The 26,939-nt window shown below is 47.6% G+C and overlaps 1 protein-coding gene across 1 annotated transcript in view; it reads left to right on the top strand.

The window, feature by feature from the left end:
- The window catches only part of LOC115080271 (vomeronasal type-2 receptor 26-like), a 131,422-nt gene that overhangs the window by 43,354 nt on the left and 61,129 nt on the right, over nt 1-26,939 (top strand). Inside the window, exon 3 of the mRNA XM_029584424.1 lies at nt 6,299-7,108. Within this exon, the coding sequence (XP_029440284.1) occupies nt 6,299-7,108 (810 nt within the window). The remainder of the gene's footprint in view (nt 1-6,298; nt 7,109-26,939) is intronic.

Below are 26,939 nucleotides of genomic sequence, written 5' to 3' on the forward strand. Positions count from 1 at the left end.
GTAACCTCCAGGATAGTATATAAAGTACTCACGCTCATACACAAAGCCATTCATAACCATGACATGCAATGGTTCCCAGAACATCTCCTGCTTCACACTCCGACAAGACCCACAAGAACGCATCACCAGGCCAAACTCCAAATACCCTCTCCTAAGCTCATGAAGCATACCACCTGTAGAGAGCGATCTTTCATCATTGCAGGAACCGCCCACTGGAATAAAATGCCTTCCCAACTACGCCAGGAACCTTGCCACAAAAAATTCAAGCACAATCTTAAAACATGGCTGTTCAAACTAGCGTACCCTGACTAACGAACTGACTCCCCCCCAAAGATGCGACATGACCGCCCGACTGACTCTCGCTCTTTCTATTTTCTCTCCCTACCCCCCACCCTCTGTGGGTATACTCCTCATCTTCCCCTTCCCTTTATTACTCTCCCCTGCTAATCTATCCTGATTGCTTTGTTTAACTCACTTGTTAAAACTAACATGTACATATGTATATAATTCTTGTATTATCTTCTCCTGCCCTTGTTAACCCTCTCCCTGTTAAAAAAGGTTATTATTGTAAAGCTTGTTGCTAAGTTATGTTACATTGTGAACCGAGGTGATGTTTTGCAAACGTGCCTCGGTATATAAAAAACCCTTAAATAAATAAATAAATAAAATGATTACGTTGCAGGGAAAAGTGCATGCAACATTGGTTGATAAATCCTCTACATCTCCAAACTTCCCCTGAGAAGTGAGAAGTGAGTTGGAGCAGATAGAGGTTCAATTGTCTTGACCGTCACTTCTGGCGGTGTAACTTCTTTACCTGTGGTGATCGGTGAGTTCATATGTGCGTGTAGATGATTGAATGCAGCAGTCAAGTTTTCCAGCGTGTTCTGCTGTTCGGAGATTCACTGGGCCAGGCCTGGGATGGCCTGCAATACAGTGAGCTGAGCCGAATCCATAGAGTTAGCAATCTGTTATGGTTTTGAGGTGTTTGAGTGGATTCTTGGGTACTGTGGGGATGACCATGCCCACGGGGAGGAGCCCTGTGAAGAGCCACAGTACTGGGCTAGACTTAGGATGCACAAACACAGAGATTTGTCTTTTATTGTACAGCTATTGTATACTACCAGAGGTGGTAGTAATGAGGTAATCCGGAGGTAGCAGTCCAGAGGCCCTCGGCAGAGGAGACCCGTCTCGCTGAGATGGTATAGTGAGATATAGATGCAGGTTCCCAGCGCAGCACAGCTGTAGATGAGACAGACTGAGAAAGTTAGATTACTCACAGTGTTGGTAGCTGTATTGGTAGAGAATTACCCCGAAAGGCAGAGTGCTTCCAGCGGCAGCAGGAAGCGGCAGAGTAGCTCAGACCGATCACGATCGAAGTCTTACTGGTCTTTGCTATCTCTATTAGCTAGCAGTCATGGGCAGGCTAAATACCTGGATGGCGTGACATCACTCAAGGGGGTTGCCCCCGAGGTTCCCGCCATGACGTGGATAAAGACGTGGGTGGCATGCGCGTGCGCACCCTAGGAGGCCCTTAGGAGAAACATGGCGTGAGGCTACGCCATATCCATTCCGGGGACGCCGGAGAGAGCGGCAAGCAGACGCGGTGGTAGCCATCTTCCCAAGGCTGTCGGGGAGAGCGGAGTGAAAGGTGAGGCACAAAGGTTGAAGCCGTCTGAGACGGACGCAACAGAGTGTAGTAATAATGGGAGATTTCAATTACCGATACACAACTTGAAATTCAAGGAGAGTCCAAACAGTTACCCACTCTAGTAAACTGTAGCAAAAACATGGGAACCACACAGTCTATTTTTGCAAAAGCCTAGGTGAAGGTGTCAACAATATTGTAAGTTTCATTAGAAACCAACTGGTCTTCTAATCATTCACCTTCACAAAAAATATTTTTTTAATCTCATCCAAAAAAAATCTTTATGTTAACGATGTATTATCTCTTTTTTGTCTTTTTGTTCATTTTTGTAAAAACTATGGGCTGGATTTTAATACCTAAGCATGGGCCTAGATTTGTGCGCGCAACCCGGCGCACACAAATCTATGCCTGATTTTATAGCATGCGTGCGCAGCCGCGCGTATTTTATAAAATCAGGGGTCGGCGCGTGCAAGGGGGTGCACACTAGTGCACCTTGCGCACGCTGAGCCCTAGGGGAGCCCCTATGGCTTTCTCCGTTCCCTCCCCACCTTCCCCTCCCTTCCCCTACGTAGCCCGCCCCCCAGCCCTACCTAAACCTCCCCCCCTAACCTTTATTTTATAAGTTGTGCCTGCCTCAGGGCAGGCATATGTTGCTCGTGCCGGCGCGTGATCCCCTGGCCTAGCGGCCGTATGAAGGCCTCTGTCCATGCCCCCACCCCTTTTTTCAAGCCCCTGGACATGCGCGCATCGCCAGGCCTATGCAAAATAGGCTCGGCGCACATAACCCCCCCTGCACTCGTAAATCCAGCTGGATTTACGTGCGTAGGGGCTTTTAAAATCTGCCCCTATATCTTTATCCCCGATCTACAGAGTATATGTGAACAGCAGTCTCTTTTGATGTATACTGTTGTGCTGGGAGGTGGACCCTTGGCCTGGTGCAGGATTGGTAGGCTCCCTGGTCAGACCCAGAGAGCGCCTGCCACCAAGAAGCGGAGCGCAGGAGGAGACAGAGGCTAGCTGGAGCTTCACCAGTAGCAACCTGGGGTTCCCTCAGGTTGAGCCCTTGGTTACCCAGGCCGCCTGATCTTAGGTGGGCCTTGCAGGATCTCCGAGAGATAAAGTTCAAGTGTGTGCCCACCATGAACAAGGGTGTGCGGTCGATGTTCAGGTTCAAAAGTCCGGGAGCCAGAGAAGGCCAGAACAGAGTCTCTGAATGTAGAGCGAGGATCAAGGGCAGAGGCAAGGATAGCTTAGTCAGCCAAAGCAGGGGTCAGTACCAGTGCTCAGTCCGTGGATAGTCAGATCAGGCAAAGGTAAAGTTCCAGGCGGCGTTCAGACATGGTCAGTAGTCAGGCAGAGGTCGATTCCAGGCAGCGTGCAGACGTGGTCAGTGGACAGGCAGAGGTCAGTTCCAGGCGGCAGTCAGACATGATCAAAGAAACAGGCAAAGGACAAATCCAGGCGGCGATCAAACGTAGTCAAGGAACAAGCAGAGGTCAGTACCGAGAAGACAGTCCGAATGGTACTACCTGGGGAGTCGAAGGAATGGGAGGATACTGGAACAGGAGGACGCTGGAACAGGAGGCTGGAATGAAACACTAGAACAAGAGGCTGGAACAAGACACAGGAGCAAGGACACTGGAACGCAGGAAGGCAAACTTACTATGATTAGGTGATCGACCTGATTGCCAAGGCAAGGAAGTGATGTGAGGCACTTCCCTTTGTACAGGGATCAATCTGGGTGCGCAGCGGAGCTGGGACCCGTCCTTGGCCCTTTAAGAGGCTGGTCAGTCTGCACACGCATGCCTAGGAACGGGGCCGACGCCACGGAGGACACTGAGCCCTGCCTGGCTGGAGCTGGGAGGTGAAGCGTCAGGGAATGCCGCCGTGGAACACCATGGCCAAGTGGAGCTGGCGGCAGATGCGAGGGAGGCCGACCCGGGATTGGCTGGCGTGGAGGAAGGGTAAGCGGACCCGGGAGCGGGTTGGGTGCGAGTGGGATGCGCAGCATATACTATAAAACCTGCCTACATGGCCAGTGTTTCACAATAATGCTTCATCAGGGGCATGCGAAAATCATTATCAAAAGAGTCTTTGCCTAAAAATAATATCAAAAACATACTTTCAATGTAGTAATAGTTAATAGTGAAAGCAAAAAAGTACTTATCTCACTACCAAGGCTACCATCTCAAAATGGACTCAGCGTCTCAACCGTCTCTTCACAGGAACAGAGGAAATGAAGCCGACGTCCACGTCTCATTAAATACCCAAGTCTCAAATGGTGTAAATCTTTGACGTCACTGAAATGCAAACATATATGATGAACCAGCTTCCTTAGCGCTGTTATCAAGAATGACATTTTGAAAAAAGAAGAGAAAAGAAAAGACGATCCATAAAACCGTCAACCAAAAAGAAAAAACAATTATCCCAAAAATACATGTAAGTCCAACTCAGTGTTGAGCCCATTCGGGATGATAGTTTTTAGTCTATAAATCCACGTTGTTCAGATTTTAACAGCAGGAGTTCCCGGTTGCCCCTTCGCCAATGTTCTGGTATATGATCAATGGCACAAAAAGAAAGGTCTTCAAACCGATGCCCAAACTGTATACAATGTGACACTAAAGGTTCGTCCACCTGAGCATGTTTAATATTAGATCGATGTTCAATCATACGGGTCTTTAAAAGACGCGTGGTCTTTCCAATGTATAAGAGATCACAAGGGCATCTAATCATGTAGATTACCATTGTCGATATACAAGAAGTAATGTATTTCAGGTAGGTCTCATAACCCGCACTTAAGATGATCGTACTTGTGACAGACATAGAGACTGAACATACTGAACAATTATTGCAGGGCTGATGGGATCCCACAATCATTTCATCTGTAGAGGAAGAACCTGAAAATCAGAATGAACCAAGATGTTTCTCAAATTGGTGGCTCGAGAAAGTAAGATTCGTGGAGGTGACTGAAAAATACTATGCATCTGTAAAACATGCCAATTCTTCAAAATAGATTTGTGGATCAAATGGGCTTCCGAAGAGTAAGGGAGAATGCATGTATAGTGGGGAAGCAGTCATGCTTCATTGCTGGGGGAATTTCTGTGAATGTGCCCGATGTTACAGAACTGGAGGTGCAGGATTTACATTTAGAGTCTGTCCCTTCCTGCACAGATTCCAGACTTCACCCTCATGTCCATGTAGAATTGGTTGAATGAGGCAATGAAATAATTATAATAGCAGTTTTATTAGAAGTTTGAAACTGGACAGTGTTTTTTAAATTGTGCAGCAGGCCCTGACAAAGTTTCCTTATTGTCTCTTTTGTTATAGCCAATTTAAAGGCAGGGGCTACGCTGCGGAGGTGGGTGTCATGTGTGGAAATTTCACTTTGGCTCGCCCCCCTTCATACTTCCCTTGATCCCCGTTGCCCTCCCCCCAATTCTGTCCAGAGACGCCACTGACTTCTGTGACCTTAAGCATTACTACAAGAGGATGGGGGTGCGGGGGGAGGAGGTGCACAAATGCATTGATCCCCAGGCACCGGAGAATTTCGGTACCTTTGCAATTAGCAGGAAAGACCCAGCACTCCTGGTCGAGGGAGAAGGGACTCCTAATGGGGCTGGGATCTCCTGTCTCTTTTCAGGGTAGAAAGTCCTGAAATGTGAACAGAATTCAAAATGATCTCTTTCATTCTCAGTGGGCAGGAACTGATGCCAGAAATCCAAAATAACAAGAACAAAGCAATGCAAAAATGCTTCTTTCTTCTTTCCTGTCAGTACTCAGTCAGGTCACTGCTGTCCATTCTTAGTTGGGTGATGGAAGCACCTTCCTGACCTCCCAAGATAGGGGAAAAAATCCTCCTTAGGCAGGCACAGGATCCCAAAAAGCAAAACCTAGCGAGAAACAAAACAGCTCTTCTCAAAACTTCTCTCAAAATCTCCTTCCCTCCTCCAGGACAATCCCTTCCATATTGTGGGGCACTGGCACAGGGCAGAGTCTCTTCCCTTGAGTCAGGCTGTGAAACCTAAAATAGAGATCAGCCACCATACTACTTCTCCAACTCAGCACTGCAAAATGCAGAAACAAAAGCCACTTCCCCTGCATCAGGCCGAGGGACCCAAAACCAGGGAGAACTCCAATACTGCAGCAGCTGAACACCAAATCCAAACCTACAGCAAACACCACTGCTCCTCATACACATCCTGCTGACTAATCCAGGCAAAGCTCTGTGAAGGTGCCTGCAGGGATCATCTCCAAACTACTCTCCCTTCCTAAAATCCTTAAGCTAGGGACCAACTGGATAGTGGAGACCTGGGGTCTCTACATGAGAAATGAAAGGAAATTAATACAAATAAAAAGATATCAAACAAACAAAATGAATGAGGAAATAAACTGAAAAATGAAAGAAAGCACATTGTCTTTGCATGCACCTCCCTCACCTAACCTGAGTAGCTGTTCCACACTGGTATACGATGCCACCTCTCACTCAGAGCTCAGCATAGCGGCCCTGTTGCTGCGTGCAAGTTGGCTTTATCTTCCATTTTCCGTCTTTTACTTTTCCAGGTATAATTATGTTTTGAATATGCAATATGTGAATGAAAATGTAATCTCACAATGACAAAAACTATGAGGAATTCAATACGTTTATTTCAACAGATCAGCTACGCCTCCCAGAATCTTCTTATGAGTGACACTGTTACGTTCCCTTATTTCTACCGCACTGTTGCCAGTGAATTGTCCCTCTGCGCCGGGATACTCAAGCTACTGAAACATTTTGACTGGACCTGGGTTAGTATCATGGCATCTGATGATGAAAGCAGCACGAGGGCAGTCCAGATCCTAAAAGAAGGGATTGAGCAGAATGGGGGCTGCGTTGCAGTCACAGAAACCTTCAGTCACAACAAGCGCATAACCCAAGAGCAGATAGGTAAAATGATGAACCGCATGCAGGTAACTAAAGTGTTCATTGTCTACTGCCCTATAGAATATGCATTCAGCATATTTATGATAAGGAATGTTATTGTACCTGGCAGTGTCTGGATCACCACAGCTGAAATGGACATTTACAACTCCTATTTCATAAACCTCCAGGCGCGGAACCAAACCTGGCAGCAAGGTAACAACTTCCTGGCATTCATGGTGGCAAAAAAGAATATTCCAAGCTTTTCTAAATTTATCCGTGAGGTGAATTTTACCTTGTTTCCACATGATATGAAGCCTGATGTGTGGTGGAAAGTTCTATGTGACAGCCGATGCCCCAAGAGCATCCGAAGATCCTGCAGCACTAATACGACACCATTCACACACATGCATTGTAACAGGAAATACCTTGGGAGCAGCTATAGCGTATACAATGCGGTGTACGCCCTGGCACACGCACTGCATGACAGGGTCATGTCCGGCTCTGGAAGCAACGCTGTGTCGCGAGGAGACGGTGAGGGATTTCTGGATTTCAGGCCATGGCAGGTATCATGCTTTGTCAGTGTAATGAAATAATCAGAAAGATAAGTGAGGGACATACAGTGGCAGAGTGTGAAAGGGAAGCAGGATGCAGTGCAGACCCTAGGCTTATGCAGATATTCACAGAGTGCTCTTCATCTCTACATTAGAAGGCAAGCTGAGGTCAGCAGATAAGGAGAGGGGGGAGAGGAGAGAAATTAAAGTCCCTGTTTGCTGACAGAATTGAAAAAAAATGAAGGTGTGGTACAGAGCGGGCAGAGGGAAGCCAGAGAACAGACTCAGGCTCGACTCTGGCAAAATCTTTTATAAATCTCTTTTTTTGTAGGAAGTAACAGCCAAAGCACCTTTGCTACTCTCTGCAGTTCAGGAAACAAAAGTGACAGAGGGGGAGAGGTGAAGAAGTGGCAGCCCACAGAAAAGTGATCTATGAGGTCATGAGGAGTTCTCAAGTACTTGATGACTTTGTTCCACAATTAATAATAAATTCAGACGTATGCATAGGAAGTGCTGAAAGGGAAGCAGAGTTATGTATACTGACTACAGAAATCCAAAGGGGTGGAATACACAGAGAGTTAAATGTTGATGTCCACAAAGCAGGAAAGCGACCTCAGGGTGAGAATATCTGATGATTTCAAAGTATGGAAACAGTGAGACAAGGTTATTGCCAGAGCTGGAGGGCTGCTAGGGTGCGTGGGAGGGAACAGAACTAGTAGAGCATAGGGAGTGAGTTTGCCATCGGTCAGGCCGCTGGTGAGAACTCAATGGGAATACTGTGCATACATGAAATTTTGCTTTATTCTTTCATTTTCATGGGGGTCAATATGCTTTAGACTGTTTCTTATCTGTGTGTGGTTGGGGGGGGGGGGGAGGGGCGTCCCTGGTCATTTTGTTTGTTTATTTTTGGTAAATAATTCACCTCTTTACAAATAAGTGCACTACTGACCAATGATTAAATGACTCCACTGATCAAGCAATTCCAGTAAAAAAGAAAAACATCCCTGGGTCTTGTGATAAACCCAGTACAAAAAACTTCTAAAGCCCTCCTACAACTCAGAACAAAATATTCCTGGGGCTAGGCCTCCTACGTGAGGCTAACCATAGTCAATATATGCCTGAGGCCTAGCGGTGGAAGGAGCAGGCCTCAGTTGCTCTTGTTGCACCAATGCCATTTTTCAACATGTGTGGAGTGATTGCTGGTGTTGTGTTCCGCGGTCGTGGCGCCCCACGACCGTGGCCCCCTACCTTATCCGTGGATTCCTTCGCCGCAGGAGCTCCAGGGGAGGGACCCGAACCAGGCCTGCTCGATGCAGGGGGAGCAGTCCTGCTCCCCCCTCGCGGCATCCAGCGGTGTCTCTCCTCCGCGGGGCAAAATCCAAGATGGCCGCCGCCATTTTTAGGCATGAGGCCACGCCTCCTCCTCAGCTTTAAAGGGACATGATCCCTTTAACCAGGCTCAGCTGTTCCCTATGAGCCAGAGCAGAGGAAGTATATAAGGAGACTTCCTCTGCTCATTCCTCGACTTGGCAACGTCTCCTGTGAGCATTGTCTGAGTCTGCTTGCTTCGGTGAGTTCCAGCGTCTTGATTCCTTGTTCCAGTTCGTCTTGGTTTCCTGGTTCCTGACTTTGGATTGGCCTTCAGTGATTCTCTGGTTCCTGACTTCGGATTGGCCTTCGGTGATTCTCTGGTTCCTGACTTCGGATTGGCAAGCGGTGATTCTTCGGTGTGAGACCTCGGACTGGTGAGCGTCGACCCTCTGGCACTCGACCTAGGACTCCCTCCAGACCATCGTCTTCAAGGGCCCGCCTAAGTCCCAGCGGTCTGGGTTCCTACGGGCTCCTCCTGGGGGGACCACGGGCTTCCAGGGTGAAGCTCCAGTCGGCCCTTGCACCGTCTCCCTGACCTCTCAAAGGTCCACCTAAGTCCCAGCGGTCTGGGTCCCTAGGGGCTCCTCCTGGGGGGACCACAGACTTCCAGTGGTGAAGACACAGCGTCCATTCCACCTCTTCATCGCTTTCGCGCTCGCCTCCGTCTCCAGTGCCAAGGGTCAGCTGGTCCTGCCTCCTGCCCTGCCTCGCCACCCGACGAGAGAACCTACGGACCCTCCGAAAGGTACACCATCCTCTCGTCGGCCAAGGGTCCACAAGTCTGAGCATAACAGATTGCCAAGTCCATGGACTCAGCAGAGGCATCCGCCTGCCAGGCCATTCTGGGAATGGCCCAGCGCCAGGCGGAGCAGCAGAAAACCCTGGATGCCCTGGTTTCCTCCTAGCAGAGTCTAACCCAACGCCTTGAGGCACTAGGGCCTATGAATCCTACACTGCCGTCTCCGCCTGGGGCTCAAGTAGCCCGTGCAACTCAGCCGCACACCTCCCAGACCTCCAGAAGTGACCTGGGGCTTGTAATGCTAACACAACTCCCGGCGCCTTCCCAATACACCGGAGATGCGAAGTTGTGTCGAGGATTCCTCAGCCAGTGCCAGGCCCGTTTCGCTTTGCTTCCGTCCCAGTTCCCCAGCGACCTGGTTAAAACCAGCTATATTATGTCCTTGCTAGATGGGAAGCCCCTGATTTGGGCCTCTCATCTGTGGGAGAGAGAGGATCCTGTTTTCAGAAACTTGACCCAGTTCCTGTCTGCCTTTCAACAGATGTTTGACGAACCCACTCGCAAAACCACTGTAGTTTCGGAACTGCTCCGCCTGCGACAGGGCACTCGGACGGTGGCCAAGTATGCAATGGAATTCCATACCCTGGCCGCAGAACTGAATTGGAGGGAAGATTGCCTGCACGGAATCTTCCTAGAAGGGCTAGCCTCACGCCTTCAGAATGAGCTAGCCGCGAGAGAACTTCCTGACGACCTTGAGGCTGTTATTGAGTTGGCGAACCGAGTGGACCGCCGAATGAGGTTTCACCTTCCGGCAGTTAAGGTGGCGGGAAGGCCCTCACCTCCGCCCAAGCGTGCGTCTGAAACCCTCTGGGGTCCCGCTGAAGAACCCATGGAAGTGGAACGCAATAGGAGAATCAAGAAGGATCAAGAAGGATCTCTGCTTTTATTGCTGCGCAGCAGGCCACCACATAGCTACCTGCCCTGCGCGATCGGAAAACTCCAGTGCCTAGGACCAGGAGGAGGTCTCTTCCTAGGCTCAACTTCTTCTGCACCTCCACTGACTGTTCCAGTGGCGCTAACGTCACCCGTGGGTGAGTTTCACGTCTTAGCCCTGGTCGACTCAGGCGCCGGTGGCAATTTCATAATGCAGAAATTGGTGGAGCACCTGAAAATTCCACTGGTTCGCATCCCTGCTCCCCTGGTCATTTCTTCCATCCAAGGGAGGCCCCTCCCAGGTCGTGTGACTCATATGACAGAACCAACTCCGTTAAGGGTCGGGCTCCTTCATTGTGAAGAGATGATGTTCCACGTCCTGGAGCACTCGATGCACCCAGTAGTCTTGGGACTCCCGTGGCTCCAAGAACACGGCCCCCAATTTGAGTGGATGATGTTACAGCTGACCCGTTGGGGCCCGAGCTGTCATGGTAAATGCCTCCAACCAGTAATCCCAGTCTCCTACTCCGTGGCCTCCGCCGGGCTTCCTGGCTTGCCGGCCCCCTACGCTTCATACGCGGATGTGTTCTTGAAGCAAAAGGCCGAGATTCTTCCGCCTCACCGATCCTTTGATTGTGCCATCAATCTCCTCCCTGGCACCGAACCTCCTCGTGGTCGCACCTACGCCCTCTCACCTGCAGAGACGCAGGCCATGAATGAATATATCAAAGAGAACCTGGAGAGGGGCTTCATTCGGAAGTCTAAGTCCCCCGCAGGGGCTGGATTCTTCTTCGTCGGGAAGAAGGACGGAACGCTCTGCCCCTGCATAGACTACCGGGGCTTGAACGCCATAACGGTCAAGGATCACTATCCTCTGCCCCTCATCGCTGAACTCTTTGACCGGTTGCAAGGCGCGAGGATCTTTTCCAAACTGGACCTCCGAGGGGCTTACAACCTCATTCGAATTAAGGAAGGTGACGAATGGAAGACGGCTTTCAATACCCGGGATGGCCACTATGAGTATTTGGTGATGCCATTCAGGCTATGCAATGCCCCCGCAGTATTCCAGAATACCATGAATGAAATATTCCGCGACCTTCTGTACCAATGTGTGGTAATATATTTGGACAACATCCTGATATTCTCCGATTCCTTGACTGCCCACCGCCGGCACGTCGTCCAAATCTTGCAACGTCTCCAGGAACATAAGCTGTATGCGAAGCTTGAAAAGTGCCTGTTTGAGCAGGAGTCTCTTCCTTTCCTGGGATACATAGTCTCCAGTCAGGGATTCCGTATGGATCCGCAAAAGCTAAATGCCATTCGGGAATGGCCTCAGCCGTCCGGGCTCAAGGCACTCCAAAGGTTCCTGGGTTTTGCAAACTATTACTGGTCATTTATTCCCCACTGTGCCTCTATTGTGGCGCCGATGACAGCCCTGACACAAAAAGGAGCAGACCTCAAAAAGTGGCCTCCGGCAGCAGAGGCCACCTTCCGTCGCCTCAAGGAGGCGTTTATGCTGCAACCCTGCCTTCAACATCCCGACCCACAACGACCATTCTTTGTCGAAGTGGACGCATCTTCAGAGGGAGTAGGGGCCGTCCTGAGTCAGGCCTCCGAGGGTCACAAGCTACGTCCGTGTGCCTTCCTCTCCCACCAGTTCACGCCAGCGGAGCGGAACTACGCCATTGGCGACAAGGAGCGCTTGGCCATCAAAGTGGCCTTGGAACAGTGGCGCCCATGGCTGGAGGGGGCACAGCACCAGTTCACGGTCTTCACAGACCTCAAAAATTTAGAGTACTTACACCGGGCACAACGGCTCAATCCCAGACAAGCCCGGTGGGCCCTGTTCTTTACCCGTTTTAACTTCATTCTTTGTTACAGACCGGCTGAGAAGAATACTAAGGCTGACGCCCTATCCCAAGTATTTGATTCCACGGAGGGTTCTGAGGAACCACAGTACATCATTGAGCCATCCCGGATCCACCTGGCAGCTACCACCACCATCCCGCCTGGAAAAACCCTAGATCCGCCACACTTGCGGAAGCAAGTGCTGGCATGGGCCCACGATTCCCCCTGTTTGGGCCACCCAGGGCAATCTCGCACCCTGCAGCACCTGCGCCGATACTACTGGTGGCCCAAGGTGAATAAGGATGTCCGGGCATACGCGGAGTTCTGCCAGACCTGTGCCAGCCACAAGAGGATCTCCGGTTCAACCCCAGGTTTACTTCAACCGTTGCCTGCCCCTGCGGAACCATGGACCCATGTGGCAACTGACTTTGTGGTGGATCTGCCACCCTCCATTGGCAACAAAGTGATATAGGTAGTTGTCCGCCGTTTTAGCAAGATGGCGCATTTCGTGCCTTTGCCAGGGTTGCCGTCCGCTCCACAGCTGGCTCAGCTATTCGTCCAGCACATCTTCCGGCTTAATGGCCTGCCTAAAGGCATCCTGTCCGACCGAGGGTCTCAATTTACCGCTAAATTCTGGAAATCCCTTTGCCAGAAGTTTGACGTCACTCTAGATTACATGTCCGCTTATCATCCACAATCCAACGGTCTTGCAGAGAGGACGAACCAGACCTTAAAGCAATTTCTCCATCTGTATGTTAATGAAAAACAAGACGATTGGGCCAGTTTGTTACCCTGGGCCGAATTTGCACTGAATTCCCATATCTCAGCAGCTACGGGGTCCTCCCCGTTTCAGATAGTGTATGGGAAGCAGCCACGCCCGCCATTGCCTGTCCCCATCACGGTTGCATCTCCGACAGCCCAACTCTCCGCTGATGAGTTGCATTGCTTGTGGAGATCCACGCGACGCGCCCTGATCAGGGCTGGTCAGGCAGCTAAGAGATACGCAGACCAGCACAGGCCGTACCCGCCTTTCAAGCTGGGCCAAAAGGTTTGGTTGAGCACGCAGTTCATCTAGTTGAAGCTGCCATCATCACGACTGGCCCCACGGTTCATCGGACCATTTTCCATCATCCGGCAAGTGGGTGCTGTCTTGTATCAACTTCGTCTCCCTCCGTCCCTCAAGATTCACAACACGTTCCATGTCTCCCTACTGAAGCCTCTGGTTTTGTCATGACCTTCCAGCACGCCTCCGACCCCGCAACTTGTGGCCTCGGAAGATGACCTCACCTATCAAGTCCGAGAAGTTCTAGATGTGAGAAAACACAGGAAGAAATGGGACTACCTGATAGCGTTGGAAGGTTTCGGTCCTGAGGAGAATTCTTGGGAACCACTGGCTAATATCCTGGACCGGAATTTGCTGGAGCAGTTCCACAAGGACCATCCAGCTAAACCCAGGCCTCCGGGGAGACGCCCTAAAGAGGGCGGTACTGTTGTGTTCCGCGGTCGTGGCGCTCCACTACCGTGGCCCCCAACCTTATCCGTGGCGTTCCTTCGCCACGGGAGCCCCGGGGGAGGGCCCCGAACCAGGCCTGCTCGATGCAGGGGGAGCCATCCTGCTCGCCCCTCGCGGCATCCAGCGGCGTCTCTCCTCCGCGGGGCAAAATCCAAGATGGCCGCCGCCATCTTTAGGCACGAAGCCGCGCCTCCTCATCAGCTTTAAAGGGACATGATCCCTTTAACCAGGCTCAGCTGTTCTCTATGAGCCAGAGCAGAGGAAGTATATAAGGAGACTTCCTCTGCTCATTCCTCGACTTGGCAACGTCTCCTGTGAGAATTGTCTGAGTCTGCTTGCTTCGGTGAGTTCCAGCGTCTTGATTCCTTGTTCCAGTTCGTCTTGGTTTCCTGGTTCCTGACTTTGGATTGGCCTTCGGTGATTCTCTGGTTCCTGACTTCGGATTGGCAAGTGGTGATTCTTCGGTGTGCGACCTCGGACTGGTGAGTGACGACCCTCTGGCACTCGACCTAGGACTCCCTCCAGACCACCGTCTTCAAGGGCCCGCCTAAGTCCCAGCGGTCCGGGTCCTTACGGGCTCCTCCCGGGGGGACCACGGGCTTCCAGGGTGAAGCTCCAGTCGGCCCTTGCACCGTCTCCCTGACCTCTCAAAGGTCCACCTAAGTCCCAGCGGTCTGGGTCCCTAGGGCAGAGCTTTCCAAACTGTGTGTCGGGACACGTTAGTGTGTCGCCTGCAGTGTGCAGGTGTGTCGCGCAAGCCCGGTCAACTCTGACGCAAGTTTGGGCTTTTTTTTTTTCTAGAGATTCACTTTTTTTTTTCAGTTTATGGGTTGCTTATTATTGGGTGATTTTTGCTGTCAATCGCGTTTTTTTGGGGGGCTTGGTGGGTGGAACAAGCCCAGCCATTCTTGCATTGGCTGCTGCTGCTGCCGATGAGGCCTGGCCATGAGGAGTACTGACTGCAAGCAGCAGTGTCTGGTGATCATGGAAGGGAGTGAAGCACTTAACTGGCAACAATCAAAAAGACGAGGTACATGAGTGTGGGGGCCAGACATGTGCTGGGGGGAGAGAGATGAGTGAGTGGGGGGCAACGTGCTGGGGGGACAGACATGTGCTTGAGGGGGAGAGATATGAGTGGTTGGGGGCCAGACATGTGCTGGGGGGAGGAGAGAGATGAGTGTGTGGGGGACAGACAATTTGTTTTATTATTGTTTCTCATAAATTATAACAATAACATGAATCTTGGAATATATATTTTTAATATAAATGTAAGGTTTTCGTGAGATAGGTTGTGTCGTGAAACATTTTATTTATGTATATATTTAAGGAAACATACATAAATTGTCGAAATATGTTTCGTTCGTTTAACCTTTAACCTCTGGTTTACTAGTAGACTGAATTACTGTGTCGTGAAATTATGTTTGTCTAAAAAGTGTGTCACCAACATGAAAAGTTTGGAAAGCTCTGCCCTAGGGGCTCCTCCTGGGGGGGGGACCACAGACTTCCAGTAGTGAAGACACAGCGTCCATTCCGCCTCTTCATCGCTTCCACGCTCGCTTCCATCTCCAGTGCCAAGGGTCAGCTGGTCCTGCCTCCTGCCCTGCCTTGCCACCCGATGAGAGAACCTACGGACCCTCCGAAAGGTACACCATCCTCTCGACGGCCAAGGGTCCACAAGCCTGAGCATAACAGCTGGAGAGGGACCGCACCCTGCTGATTTGTTTTGTCATCCTCTGAGGGCATATAAATTTCCAAGTGCTAAAACGGGTCACATTAGTTAAAAGTTTGGGAAGCCCTGATATAGAGAATGGCAACCAAAATGATAAAGGGGATGGAATGGCTCCCCTATGAGCAAGGTTAAAGAGTTTAGGGCCTTTTATCAGAGAGAACATAACATAAGAAATTGCCATGCTGGGTCAGACCAAGGGTCCATCAAGCCCAGCATCCTGTTTCCAACAGAGGCCAAAACCAGGCCACAAGAACCTGGCAATTACCCAAACACTAAGAAGATCCCATGCTACTGATGCAATTAATAGCAGTGGCTATTCCCTAAGTAAAATTGATTAATAGCCATTAATGGACTTCTCCTCCAAGAACTTATCCAAACCTTTTTTGAACCCAGCTACACTAACTGCACTAACCACATCCTCTGGCAACAAATTCCAGAGCTTTATTGTGCATTGGTGAAAAATAATTTTCTCTGATTAGTCTTAAATGTGCTACTTGCTAACTTCATGGAATTCGTCCTAGTCCTTCTATTATTCGAAAGTGAAAATAACAGAGTCACATCTACTCGTTCAAGACCTCTCATGATCTTAAAGACCTCTATCATATCCCCCCTCAGCCGTATCTTCTCCAAGATGAACAGCCCTAATCTCTTCAGCCTATCCTCATAAGGACGCTGTTCCATCCCCTTTATCATTTTGGTTGCCCTTCTCTGTACCTTCTCCATCGCAACTATATCTTTATTGAGATGCGGCAACCAGAATTGTACACAGTATTCAAGGTGTGGTCTCACCATGGAGCGATATAGAGGCATTATGACATTTTCCGTTCTATTAACCATTCCCTTCCTAATAATTCCTAACATTCTATTTGCTTTTTTGACTGCTGCAGCACACTGAGCCGACGATTTTAAAGTATTATCCACTATGATGCCTAGATCTTTTTCCTGGGTGGTATCTCCTAATATGGAACCTAACGTCGTGTAACTACAGCAAGGGTTATTTTTCCCTATATGCAACACCTTGCACTTGTCCACATTAAATTTCATCTGCCATTTGGATGCCCAATCTTCAAGTCTTGCAAGGTCCTCCTGCAATGTATCACAGTCTGCTTGTGATTTAACTACTCTAAATAATTTTGTATCATCTGCAAATTTGATAACCTCACTTGTCGTATTCCTTTCTAGATCATTTATATATATATTGAAAAGCACCGGTCCAAGTACAGATCCCTGAGGCACTCCACTGTTTACCCTTTTCCACTTAGAAAATTGACCATTTAATCCTACTCTCTGTTTCCTGTCTTTTAACCAGCTTGTAATCCACGAAAGGACATCGCCTCCTATCCCATGACTTTTTAGTTTACGTAGAAGCCTCTCATGAGGGACTTTGTCAAACGCCTTCTGAAAATCTAAATACACTTCATCTACCGGTTCACCTTTATCCACATGTTTATTAACCCCTTCAAAAAAATGAAGCAGATTTGATAGGCAAGACTTCCCTTGGGTAAATCCATGTTGACTATGTTCCATTAAATCATGTCTTTCTATATGCTTTACAATTTTGTTCTTGAGAATAGTTTCCACTATTTTTCCCGGCACTGAAGTCAGGCTCACTGGCCTATAGTTAACTGGATCGCCCCTGGAGCCTTTTTTAAATATTGGGGTTACATTGGCCACCCTCCAGTCTTCATGTACAATGGATGATTTTAATGATAGGTTACAAATTTTAACTAATAGATCAGAAATTTCATTTTTGAGTTCCTTCAGAACCCTAGGATGCATACCATCCGGTCCAGGTGATTTGCTACTCTTTAGTTTGTCAATCTGGCCTACTACATCTTCCAGGTTCACAGTGATTTCGTTCAGTTCGTCTGACTCATCACCCCTGAAAACCATCTCCGGAACTGGTATCTCCCCAACATTCTCATTTGTAAACTCGGAGGCAAAGAATTCATTTAGTCTTTCTGCAATGGCCTTATCTTCCCTAAGAGCCCCTTTAACCCCTCTGTCATCTAATGGTCCAACCGACTCCCTCACAGGTTTCTTGCTTTGGATATATTTAAAAAAGTTTTTATTATGAGTTTTTGCCTCTATGGCCAATTTCATTTCAAATTCTCTCTTCGCCTGTCTTATCAATGTTTTACACTTAGCTTGACAATGCTTATGTTTTATCCTATTTTCTTCAGATGGATCCTTCTTCCAGTTTTTGAAGGATTTTTTTTGGCTTAAATAGCCTCTTTCACCTCACCTTTTAACCATGACGGTCATCGTTTTTCCTTCCTTCCACCTTTCTTAATGCGCGGAAATCATATGGACTGCGCCTCTAGGATTGTATTTTTAAACAATGTCCATGCCTGTTGAACACTTTTAATCTTTGCAGCTGCACCTTTCAGTTTTTTTCTATTTTTCTCATTTTATCAAAGTTTCCCTTTTTAAAATTTAGTGTTAGAGCTGCAGATTTACTTATTGTCCCCCTTCCAGTTATTAGTTTAAATTTGATCATGTTATGATCACTGTTGCCAAGTGGCCCCACCACCGTTACTTCTCTCACCAAATCTTGCGTTCCACTAAGAATTAAATCTAAAATAGCTTCCTCTCTTGTTGGTTCCTGAACCAATTGCTCCATGAAGCAATCATTTATTACATCCAGGAACTTTATGTCTCTAGCAAGTCCTGATGTTACATTTACCCAGTTAATATTGGGGTAATTGAAATCTAACAAGTACCGAAGCAAAAACCTTGCACATCAGCAAGTATCCAACAACAATGGTGCAGGAACAAATCTTCAATTTCACAATGTTCTCAATGATTGTTATCTTTATTGTTTTCAAAAGAATATATATGGCAACTCCATAAGTAGAACAAGATTAATTTATAAAAGTCCCCCGACACGGTCCCGTGTTTCGCAGCGGCTGCATCGGGAGGGACCACAAGTGTTCTAATAATCTGTGAATAAAGACATAAGCATATGGTGGAATCACACAAAAAGCTACTATTTTAAAAGCATTAAGGTCAATCGTACATACCCTTTATGAGCTGTCATGGAGCGTGAGCGCCCTCAGTCTGACAAACATTTAAAGCAGGAATTTGGCGCGAAACAGTGATCCATCGCGAGATCCTCTGACCAATCAGCAAAAAGTAGAGTTTAATCAAACAGATACCACTCGATTTCCTTATTGACTGTGTCCAATGTGTAAATCCATCTTTGCTCTCTCCTTCCTAGTATCTCGGCGAAGTCTCCCCCCCGGGGGGGTGGCGGGAGACCACCTCGAGCACAGTGAAAGACAGGTCAGAGATGGAATGGTTAAATTGAGTCCAGTGGGTTACAAGAGGTTCATCCACCCTTTGGTGTCGGATGTTAGAGCAATGTTCAGACATCCTTGTTTTAATCATTCTAATAGTTTTGCCAACGTATAATAAAAGGCACGGGCACTGCACTATGTATATCACTCCTTTAGTTGTGCAATCGGATCTAGAGCGCAAGCGGTAGATCCGGTCAGTGCGTGGATGTTTAAATACAGTGACTACATCGGTGTGCTCACACATAGTGCAGTGACCGCAGGGACTATGGATCACTGTTTCGTGCCAAATTCCTGCTTTAAATGTTTGTCAGACTGAGGGCGCTCGCGCTCCATGACAGCTCATAAAGGGTATGTACGATTGACCTTAATGCTTTTAAAATAGTAGCTTTTTGTATGATTCCACCATATGCTTATGTCTTTATTCACAGATTATTAGAACACTTGTGGTCCCTCCCGATGCAGCCGCCGCGAAACACGGGACAGTGTCGGGGGACTTTTATAAATTAATCTTGTTCTACTTATGGAGTTGCCATATATATTCTTTTGAAAACAATAAAGATAACAATCATTGAGAACATTGTGGAATTGAAGATTTGTTCCTGCACCATTGTTGTTGGGTAATTGAAATCTCCCATTATTATTGCACTGCCAAATTGGTTTGCTTCCCTGATTTCTCTTAGCATTTCATCATCTGTCTGACCATTTTGTCCAGGTGGACGGTAGTATACTCCTATCACTATACTCTTACCCAACACACATGGGATTTCTACCCATAGAGATTCTACTGAGCATTTAGTCTCTTATATGATCTTTATCCTGTTAGACTCTATACCCTCCTGGACATAAAGTGCCACACCCCCACCAAGTTGATCCTCCCTATCATTGCGATATAATTTGTACCCTGATATAGCACTGTCCCATTGGTTATCCTCCTTCCACCAAGTCTCTGTGATGCCAATTATGTCAATCTCATCATTTGCTGCTATATACGCTAACTCTCCCATCTTACTACTTAGACTTCTGGCATTGGCATACAGACATTTCAAAGTGTGTTTTTTGCTTGTTTTAACAACCTGCTTTTCAATTGTTTGGGATAATTCGGAAATCATTAGCTTAGGTGATTTTTTACATATAGGTATATGAACTATGTTTGCATTTAATGGAACCTCTCTGTTGGGATGCCCTAACTCTCCTGTTTCATTAGTATCCTTCAAGGATACATTTCTCCGAACCATGCACTACTGAGTGACTGTCGGCTTTCCCCCTTGTTCTAGTTTAAAAGCTGCTCTATCTCCTTTTTGAAAGTTAGTGCCAGCAGCTTGGTTCCACTCTGGTTAAGGTGGAGCCCATCCTTTTGGAAAAGTCTCCCCTTTCCCCAAAAGTTTCCCCAGTTCCTTACAAAACTGAATCCCTCTTCCCAGTACCATCGTCTCATCCACGCATTGAAACTCTGGAGCTCTGCCTGCCTTTGGGGACCTGCACATGGAACAGGAAGCATTTCAGAGAATGCCACCCTGGAGGTTCTGGATTTCAGCTTCCTACCTAAAATCCTAAATTTGGCTTCCAGAACCTCTCTCCCACATTTTCCTATGTCGTTGGTGCCCACATGTACCACGACAACCGGCTCCTCCCCAGCACTGTCTATAATCCTATCTAGGTGACGCGTGAGGTCTGCCACCTTCGCAACAGGCAGGCAAGTTACCAGGCGGTTTTCACGTCCACCAGCCACCCTGCTATCTACATTTCTAATAATCGAATCACCAACTATGATGGCCGGCCTATCCCTTCCCTGCTGGGCAGTAGCCCTGGGAGATTTGTCCTCAGTGCGAGAGGACAATACATCACCTGGAGAGCAGGTCCTTGCTACAGGATCACTTCCTGCTACACCAGGGTGATGTTCTCCTTTTGGGAGACCTTTCTGATCCAAGGCAGCACTGGGGCTGCCAGAATGGATTTGGGACTTGGCTACTATGTCCCTGAAGGTCTCGTCAATGTACCTTTCTGTCTCCCTCAGCTCTTCCAAGTCTGCTATTCTAGCCTCCAGAGATTGTACTTGTTCCCTGAGAGCCAGGAGCTCTTTGCACCGAGTGCACACATACAATCTCTCACCGGCGGGTAAAAAATCATACATGTGACACTCAATGTAAAGGACTGGAAAGCCCCCCTCTTGCTGCTGGACTGCTGCCTTCATCTTAGTTTTATTGAGTTCCTAGTTAAGTTTAGGATACTAAGGGAGTTGGAATGAGAGTACTTTAATTACTAAATTCACCTGTACATTTAATCAGCTAGTGTCCTACAAGGGGATGATTAAACTTTCAATAAGGGCTAGTACAGTATTATGTTTTAGATAAGATCCTGGTTGATTTTTAATGAGAAAGTGTCTTGTGCCTAAAAATCAAGGGTTGAGTGGGTGGGAAAGACAGACACTAGAATTAACTATCTCTGGCTTGCTTTTTACCTCAGACACACACAAACTCTAAAGAATATATCCCTTAATTTCACCTTTCACCAAACTTTTATAAGCCCAAAAATTTCTGAAAACTATACTTACCAAACCTCTTAAACCATGGTTAAATTAATCTTCACTCAGTTAAGGGAAGGATTCGAGATTCGCGCGCCTAACGGTGCGCGCTTCCGGTTGAGGGGAGATAGGATAGAGACCTATAAAATCATGGGGGGGATAGGATAGAGACCTATAAAATCATGAGTGGAATAAAATGGATAAATGTGAATTGGTTATTTACTCTTTCAAAAATATTAAGTTAGTAAGTAGCACATTTAAAACAAATCCAAGAATTACTTCTTCACTTAACATACACTTATATTGTATACTAATCTGTTTGGTTTCTTGATATTAGATTGTTGTAAGATTCAAAAAAGCCAAAAAAGAAAAAAAATTCCCAGTATCCCTCTTATTGTTTAGCTGTCATATAATCTGTTCCAAATTGGGATATAAGTGCTGTGGGATCTTTTACTAGCTAAAGGACAAGAAAGTGTCTTGCCCTACCCAGCTTGACCTAGGTATAAACTGTTTAACTCCCTCCCCCCCCACCCCCCCTCCCCCCCCCCCCCTAGGTTTGTATTTCTAATGTAGTCATCCTAACTTCATAATAGGCAACCAGATAAATTAGTAAATTGATTATTCCTTAGGTGCACCAATCAAATAACTTACCTAAATGAGTACTATTCAATGCAACTGCTGTGGAGCCTTTATATTGAGGGTAATCATATGGAAACTTAAGGCTTGCCCCTTTTGTTCAAAACTCTCTACCTTGGAAAAGGAGCTGGATGACTTTAAAGCTGAATTAGCTTCAATAAAGAGAGTCTCAGCCACGGTACATTATTCAGGAAATAATTTCCACTTACCACTGAATAACCAAAACTCAAGAAAAAAGAGATTTACCGTGGGCTCAGGTAGGATAAGACCTGTAACCCACAGACACCCATTATTGAAAGCTGTGCAACCCACAACTCTATCCAACCACTCACACAGGCCATTAAGGAACTTAAAAAGTATTACAGTGGGCTCTGGAAGAATAAGACCTGTGTTCCGTAGACACACAGGGGTAGATTTTCAGAGCCCTGCTCGCCTAAATCCGCCCAAAACCGGGCGGATTTAGGCGAGCAGGGCCCTGCGCGCCGGGAAGCCTATTTTACATAGGCCTCCCGGCGCGCGCAGAGCCCCGGGACTCGCGTAAGTCCCGGGGTTCTCGGAGGGGGGCGTGTCGGGGGCGTGTCGGGGGGCGGGGCCCGGTCGTCGCGGCGTTCCGGGGGCGTGTCGGCAGCATTTTGGGGGCGGGTACGGGGCGTGGCTACGGCCCGGGGGCGTGGCCGCGCCCTCCGTACCCGCCCCCAGGTCGCGGCCCGGCGCGCAGCAGGCCCGCTGGCGCGCGGGGATTTACGTCTCCCTCCGGGAGGCGTAAATCCCCCGACAAAGGTAAGGGGGGGGTGTAGACAGGGCCGGGCGGGTGGGTTAGGTAGGGGAAGGGAGGGGAAGGTGAGGGGAGGGCAAAGGAAAGTTCCCTCTAAGGCCGCTCCGATTTCGGAGCGGCCTTGGAGGGAACGGGGGGAGGCAGCGCGGCTCGGCGCGCGCAGGCTATACAAAATCGATAGCCTTGCGCGCGCCGATCCAGGATTTTAGCCGATACGCGCGACTACGCGCGTATCTACTAAAATCCAGCGTACTTTTGTTTGCGCCTGGAGCGCAAACAAAAGTAGGCTGTTCGCGCTTGTCTGAAAATCTACCCCACACTGTATCAAGTGCAACAAGTACAAAATGCCTTCTCTGTATTAAATTCTGAAGAAGTCCTTGAGAAAAAGATTGAAATGTTATCGGAAAAGAGAGAAAAAACCCAATGCATACAGAAATTCCAAATCAGAAACCAAAGGAAAAAGCTCACAGTGATGGATGACTCTGTCATCAGAGGCATTAATATCTTCCCTTGCACAAATGCAAAGAGAAAAGTGGATAACAAAACTCAACTAAATAGGTCACAAAAGGAGTCCAGGAACAGCAGTAACCTGAGCAAAGAAAGCTGGAAAGCTATGAGCACAAATGCTCGTAGTTTGGGTAATAAAATCCCAGAGCTGCAAGCCCTAATGGTGGAGGCAGACTTGGACGTTGTTGCTGTCACGGAAACATGGTTTACAGAATATCATGACTGGGATACGGCAATACCAGGCTATAACATGTTAAGGAAGGACAGAGAGGATAGGAAAGGGGGAGGAGTGGCTCTATATGTCAGAAACAATATCCAAGCATCTGAGCTGCAAGGAACATGGGGCAAAGAAGAAGCACTATGGGCCGACTTAAAAAAAGATGGGGCATCCATTTTTATTGGAGTGGTTTACAGGCCTCCAAACCAAAAGGAAGAGCTGGACAGAGATCTGATTGAAGACATCCACAGGATAGCAAAGAAAGGAGAAGTGGTGATCGTTGGAGACTTTAATATGCCAGATGTAGACTGGAGAATCCCATCTGCAGAATCTAATAATAGTAGAGAAATAGTAGATGCCCTGCAATTAGCTTTGTTCAAACAAATGGTAATGGAACCCACGAGAGAAGGAGCTATACTCGACTTAGTGCTCACTAATGGAGATAATGTCTCAGACGTCCAGGTGGGTGCCCACCTCAGCACCAGTGATCATCAAACGGTATGGTTTAATATCACAAAAAGGACACGGAAAAGAAGCACAAAAACCCAAGTTTTGATGTTCAAAAACACAGACTTTGATGAAATGGGGAAGTACCTGGAGGAAGAACTAAAAGGCTGGGAAAACGAGAGAGATGTGGATCAACAGTGGACCAATCTAAAAGGAGCAATCACCAAGGCAACTAATCTATATGTTAGAAAAGTAAAGAAAAGCAAAAGAAAAATGAAACCTATCTGGTTCTCAAAGGAGGTGGCTGACAAAATAAAGGCTAAAAGAACAGCGTTCAAGAAATATAAAAGATCCCAAAAGGAGGAACACAAAGAAGAATATCTGGTAGAACTGAGGGAGACGAAGAAATTAATCAAGATGGCAAAAAGTCAAGCGGAAGAGAGGATTGCCAAAGAGGTAAAGAGTGGTAACAAAACATTTTTCAGATACATCAGTGAAAAGAGAAAAGTTCAAAGTGGTATAGTGAAATTGAAAGGTGGAAAGGATCAATGTGTGGAGAGAGACGAAGAAATGGCAGAAATATTAAATGAATACTTCAGTTCTGTGTTCACTAAAGAGGACCCTGGAGAAGGACCGACACTAGTTAACAAGAAACTGGAGGGGAATGGAGTAGATGTAACTCCATTCACAGTAGAAAATGTATGGGAAGAGCTGGTGAAACTGAAAGTGGACAAAGCCATGGGGCCTGATGAAGTTCATCCCAGAATACTGAGGGAGCTCAGAGATGTGCTAGCGGGTCCGCTGTGTGACCTATTCAATAGATCCCTAGAAACGGGAGTGGTGCCGAATGATTGGAGGAGAGCGGTGGTGGTCCCGCTTCACAAGAGTGGGAACAGAGAAGAGGCTGGTAACTACAGACCGGTTAGCCTCACTTCGGTGGTGGGAAAAGTAATGGAGTCACTGTTGAAAGAGAGAATAGTGAACTATCTACAGTCGGGAGAATTGCTGGACCAGAGGCAGCATGGATTCACCATTGGAAGATCCTGTCAGACAAATCTGATTGACTTTTTTGACTGGGTAACCAAGGAATTGGATCGAGGAAGAGCGCTCGATGTCATCTACTTGGATTTCAGCAAAGCTTTTGACACTGTCCCGCACAGGAGACTGGTGAATAAAATGAAAAGCTTAGGAGTGAGTGCCGAGGTGGTGGCCTGGATTGCAAACTGGTTGACGGACAGAAGACAATGTGTGATGGTAAATGGAACTCTCTCTGAAGAGAGAGCGGTTTTAAGCGGTGTACCGCAGGGATCGGTGTTGGGACCGGTCCTTTTCAATATCTTTGTGAGCGACATTGCGGAAGGGATAGAAGGTAAGGTATGTCTTTTTGCGGATGACACTAAGATCTGCAACAGAGTGGACTCGCCGGAAGGAGTGGAGAGAATGAGACGGGATTTAAGGAAGATGGAAGAGTGGTCGAAGACATGGCAGCTGACATTCAATGCCAAGAAGTGCAAAGTCATGCATATGGGGAATGGAAATCCGAATGAACTGTATTCGATGGGGGGAGAAAGGCTGATGTGCACGGAGCAGGAGAGAGACCTTGGGGTGATGGTGTCTAATGATCTGAAGTCAGCGAAACAATGTGACAAGGCGATAGCTAAAGCCAGAAGAATGCTGGGCTGCATAGAGAGAGGATATCGAGTAAGAAAAGGGACGTGATTATCCCCTTGTACAGGTCCTTGGTGAGACCTCACCTGGAGTATTGTGTTCAGTTCTGGAGACCGTATCTCCGAAGAGACAGAGACAAGATGGAGGCGGTCCAGAGAAGGGTGACCAAAAAGGTGGAAGGTCTTCATCAAATGACTTATGAGGAGAGATTGAAGAATCTAAATATGTACACCCTGGAGGAAAGGAGGAGCAGAGGTGATATGATACAGACTTTCAGATACTTGAAAGGTTTTAATGATCCAAAGACAACGACAAACCTTTTCCATAGGAAAAAAATCAGCAGAACCAGGGGTCACGATTTGAAGCTCCAGGGAGGAAGATTCAGAACCAATGTCAGGAAGTATTTCTTCACGGAGAGGGTGGTGGATGCCTGGAATGCCCTTCCGGAGGAAGTGGTGAAGACCAGAACTGTGAAGGACTTCAAAGGGGCGTGGGATAAACACTGTGGATCCATAAAATCAAGAGGCCGTCAATAAAGAGTGGGTGGCTAGCCAGAATGACGGCTACTGCCTGGAGACAATACCCTTATTCAATAAACATACACATGGTTACTGTGACTCCAACATCGCTCTAAGCTACAACAGCAAGAGGAAATGTGGAAAAAAGGATTTGCACTCACAAAGTGGGGAGTAGCTGGCTTGTTACGGCGGTTACTACCCCAAACCAAATAAGCCTGATACTTCACTTTCAATGCATATCCAGCATAGCTCTCTGCTTCAACGGCAGGGGAGAAGAAAAACTGATACTTCACGCATATCCAGCATAGCTCTCTGCTTCAACGGCAGGGGAGAAGAAAAACTGATACTTCACGCATATCCAGCATAGCTCTCTGCTTCAACGGCAGGGGAGAAGAAAAACTGATACTTCACGCATATCCAGCATAGCTCTCTGCTTCAACAGCAGGGGAGAAGAAAAAAGGATTCGCACTCACAAAGCGGGGAGTAGCTGGCTTGTTACGGCGGTTACTACCCCAAACCAAATAAGCCTGATACTTCACTTTCAATGCATATCCTGCTTCAACGGCAGGGGAGAAGAAAAACTGATACTTCACGCATATCCAGCATAGCTCTCTGCTTCAACGGCAGGGGAGAAGAAAAAACTGATACTACAAGCATATCCAGCATAGCTCCCTGCTTCAACGGCAGGGGAGAAGAAAAACTGATACTACAAGCATATCCAGCATAGCTCCCTGCTTCAACAGCAGGGGAGAAGAAAAACAACCAATAAGGGCTGAACAACACAGTCTGGGTAAAACAAATAAGCATGGGTGTAGCTTGCTTATTGCGGCGGTTACTTCCCCTACTACCCATAACTAATCAAGCTTGATATTTCACTTGGTTGCAGCTCCATCACTGCTCTCTACATTAATGGTGGGGGTGGAAGGGAAATAGAACCAAAGAGCTAAGAGAAACAGATAAGTATGAGAAAAAAATGTGAAGCTTGCTGGGCAGACTGGATGGGCCATTTGGTCTTCTTCTGCCGTCATTTCTATGTTTCTATGTTTCTATACAATGAAGCTCTGTAATTCAATGCTGGAGGATGTGCTAAAGGCAATTAGCAGAACTAGGAGGAGAAGACCA

Source organism: Rhinatrema bivittatum, chromosome 19, assembly GCF_901001135.1.
Source record: "Rhinatrema bivittatum chromosome 19, aRhiBiv1.1, whole genome shotgun sequence".
Lineage (NCBI taxonomy): Eukaryota > Metazoa > Chordata > Amphibia > Gymnophiona > Rhinatrematidae > Rhinatrema > Rhinatrema bivittatum.